At 48.9% G+C, this 3,496-nt stretch overlaps 1 protein-coding gene across 1 annotated transcript in view; it reads right to left on the reverse strand.

Annotated features, from left to right (window-relative positions):
- Positions 1-2,619: 2,619 nt before the first annotated feature.
- SYNE4 (spectrin repeat containing nuclear envelope family member 4) overlaps positions 2,620-3,496 on the reverse strand; it is a 3,640-nt gene continuing 2,763 nt past the window's right edge. Inside the window, exon 7 of the mRNA XM_027855315.1 lies at positions 2,620-2,963. Coding sequence (XP_027711116.1) covers positions 2,664-2,963 — 300 coding nt within the window. The 3' untranslated portion in view covers positions 2,620-2,663. The remainder of the gene's footprint in view (positions 2,964-3,496) is intronic.

A 3,496-nucleotide genomic window follows, 5' to 3' on the forward strand; every position in this document is an offset into this window, starting at 1 on the left:
GCTCCTAGGAGCACTCTCCACCATTGTGTCTGCAGACCTCTCTTTCTGTCCTCCTAAGCTACCCTGGCCTGGAAAATTACTTATTCTGACTTCTTGTTGGTTATCTGCTTAGAATTCAATTTGACATGGTTCTTTAGAGGGCGATGTTGAAAGAATTTGGAAAACATGCTCACTTTACTCTGCCATCTCGCCTCCACCCCCTCCATTTTGTTTTAAGTTTGCATTTTGTGACTAATTGTTATGTAAGTTGCTTTTTTGTAATAAGATGACTTAAGGGGTATAGCTTGGTAATGGCCTATGTGTCCCCAAATTTGATAAACAACTACTAATGACATGTGTTCACCATATTTAGTAAAACGTTAATGAGACGTGTTCCCCAAATCTGGTAAACAGCTAATAAAATACTTGCTAATGATGTAATCTTTGATGTATATTTTACTTTCACCATAAGCTTAGGTAATCAATCACCAGTCAGAACTTGAGTTTAACCAGCTAATGTCCATAGCTAACACTGTTAGAAACCCACCAAACACCCTCCCTCTTCAACCTGATCTTGGGTAACTCCTGTGTTTCTCCTGTTGAGACTCAAGCATCCCCATGTTTGCTTTCAGGCAATACTGATCGACTGGCAAAGGTCTGCAGACCCTCCAGGCCACCATCTCCAGGGAGAGAGACACACTGCCTCCAGGCAGAACCTCGCCATTGAGGACTGGTAGGAAATCAGGTTGGTGGTTTGTTCCTAGTGGGGTCTAGTAGAAAATACAAATGAATGTTTACACACATTTGATTGATAAAGTTTCATTGCTGGCATGAGAAGTAGGGTCTAATAAGCGTTTCCATCTGTGAGAAATTATTATTTCTTTCTTATATTAATAATCAATTATTGAATTAGGACCTGTAGGTTTGTTCAGGACATTGAACTGAGGGACATTGGTGATGGATGAGATTGCTTTTCTATCCTGGGTTGGAGACCCCCTCCAACTAGAAAACCTTAATCTAAGGTGAATTCTGGCCCATGGTTTTCTACTCATCCAGGCTTGGGAAATGGTGGACCCACTTTTCTCTAGATTGTCCTATGTGGGGTCACCTGGATGAGAGATAAGTCTCTTTGTCCAAAACTGAATGATCAGAGTCTGTGCCCCGGCTCCTCGTTAGAATAAATCTACCTCTCATTATAATATTCATTCTTCTCAATCAGAGTCCTTCAAGAACACCCACTCTTCTAAGGGCATATAAGCATTGAGTGGGTTCCAGGAGGGGTCTTTGGCATTCGAGAGGGCCACTGACCCCTCTTATTAATTATCTGCTAGCATGATAAAATGATTAATTACCCAGAAACTATGTCACTCCAACTTTTTATATGTCACACATCACATTAGTGAGCATAAAGAATGTTAAACTGATTTTGTGCCTGTACACAGAAGTGTAGTTGGTGCTTTGTAGCTCCCATGCCTCGGCACATACTACGTATTTAATAAGTGCTTGTAGATTTATCAGGTATATTAACACATACAGACATGATGTTGAATATATGTAAATATGTAAAAATGAAAAACCCCATTATTTAAGATGTCACTCCCCACAAGGATTTCATGGAGTTTTTGAAGTTCAGACACTCCCAGTGCCTGGTCCAGGACTGGCACAGACACCTGCACTGATGGGAGCAGCGGAGCATAGCATAACCAGGACCCTCCTGGGTTGGGTTCCCTAGCCTCCTCTGAGCAATGGGCCACACAGTAGACAGGTATGTCTATAAAAGATCTCAGATGTGGAACTAAAACGTGTCTTAGAGTTCATCAAGTCCAACCGCCCATTTTGCAGATGAGGAAACTGAGGCACAGAGTCCAGGTGACATACCCAAGGTTATACAAGTGTGTCTGAGGTGGGATTTGAACCCAGGCCCTCCTAATTCCAAGTCCACTCAAATTGCAAACAGTCTCCCTCGAGTGAATCTCATCCACCCCACTGGACTGACCCCGAGGTTCACAAGGCCCCCTGAGGTGCTGGCTGGCCGTAGTAAGGGGTCTCAGTAGAAGGAAGAAGACGGCTCTGTGGTTCTTGAGATCAGCAGCCAAGAGTGTGAGCCCAGCTCTGTTACTCGGCGAATGCCATGCGACTGAGGGGCCCAGGAGTAATAATACACACATGGCCCCTGGAAACCTCAAATGCGACCAAGGATGCAAAATGTGCTTAGTGTGAGCATACCACTGGCTGCAGCCCGTGTACATCCCTACAGGGGTGTGCGTGTGTGTGTGTGTGTGTGTGAGAGAGAGAGAACACAAGCGTCACTGGAGCACGGACTGGAGGTGGGTGGGGTGTCCATCCCTACGGGTGTGTGTGTGTGTGTGTGTGTGTGTGTGTGTGTGTGAACACAAGCGTCACTGGAGCACGGACTGGAGGTGGGTGGGTGAGCCAGGAGAGACACTGCCTCCAGAAGGCCCCTCTGAAAGTGTAGGAGTATCCTCTGGGCTCGGCTCTTCTGGCTTCTTCCTATCAGCACAGAAGCGTGGACTGTCCCCCTCGAAGGTGGCCAGAGCCAGGAGGCGTCAGGAGGAGAGGTAGAAACCTCACATACCAAAAACTCTGCAGGAAGTAAGGTTTTAAAAATTTATTCCAGGGATCCAAAGGAAGAAAATGGGGTCTCCTTGGAAGGCCACGGGGCCTCAGGTCGGGGGAGGGCCGTTGACATAGTTGAGGACGAGGTGCAGGGGCCCACGGAGCCGGAGCCGGGGTGGGTGGCAGTGAGGCCCCCCGGGGGGAGGGAGAAGACATGCCACCCCCAGCAGGAGCAGAAGCAGCAGGAATAGGAGGGTGCGGTGGGTCCAGCGGGGCTGAGCTCCCCGCTCCTTGGGACCCCCAGCGCCCAGAGGGATCTGCACAGTCACGTCTTGGGGGCTCGGCTGCTTCCTGGCCTGAGTGCGGAAAGAAGGCCGGGGGGCACCCCACGGCCGGAGGGACCACACCTGCAACGAGAAGCCCGGAAGTTGAAAATCTGGAAAGACTTCTCTGCAGTCCTGAGTGTGCTGGGCCAAGGGTCAGATCACTGTCACCACCCACCCAGCCCAGCCCTAGAAATGTCTCCGCTAAGCAGCACCTCCCCTGGCCCTCAGCCTCTGGTGAGCCCCCTCCCCGTGCAGGATCAGAGACCAGAGCAGGGGCTAGCCAGAGACGAAATGAGAGACGACACCCAACACGGCAGAGACAGAGATGTGGGCTCACCAAGGGCACCCCTCCCCTTCTCCCCCTGAATCTCTAGTGATGTTCTAAGATTCTCTTTCTCCAAGTAGTTTCTCTCTCTCTCATTCTCTGTCTCTGTCTCCCTCATTCTCTGTCTCTGTCTTTGTCTCTCTGTCTCTCTCTGTTTCTGTCTCTCTTATTCTGTCTCTGTCTCCCTCTCTTTCTCTCATTCTCTGTCTCCCTCTCTTTTTCTGTATCCCTGTCTCTCTCATTCTCTCTCTGTCTCTGTCTTTGTTTCCCTCTCTGTCTCTGTCTCTGT

This window comes from Vombatus ursinus, unplaced genomic scaffold (genome assembly GCF_900497805.2).
Source record: "Vombatus ursinus unplaced genomic scaffold, bare-nosed wombat genome assembly UNPS02010822.1, whole genome shotgun sequence".
Lineage (NCBI taxonomy): Eukaryota > Metazoa > Chordata > Mammalia > Diprotodontia > Vombatidae > Vombatus > Vombatus ursinus.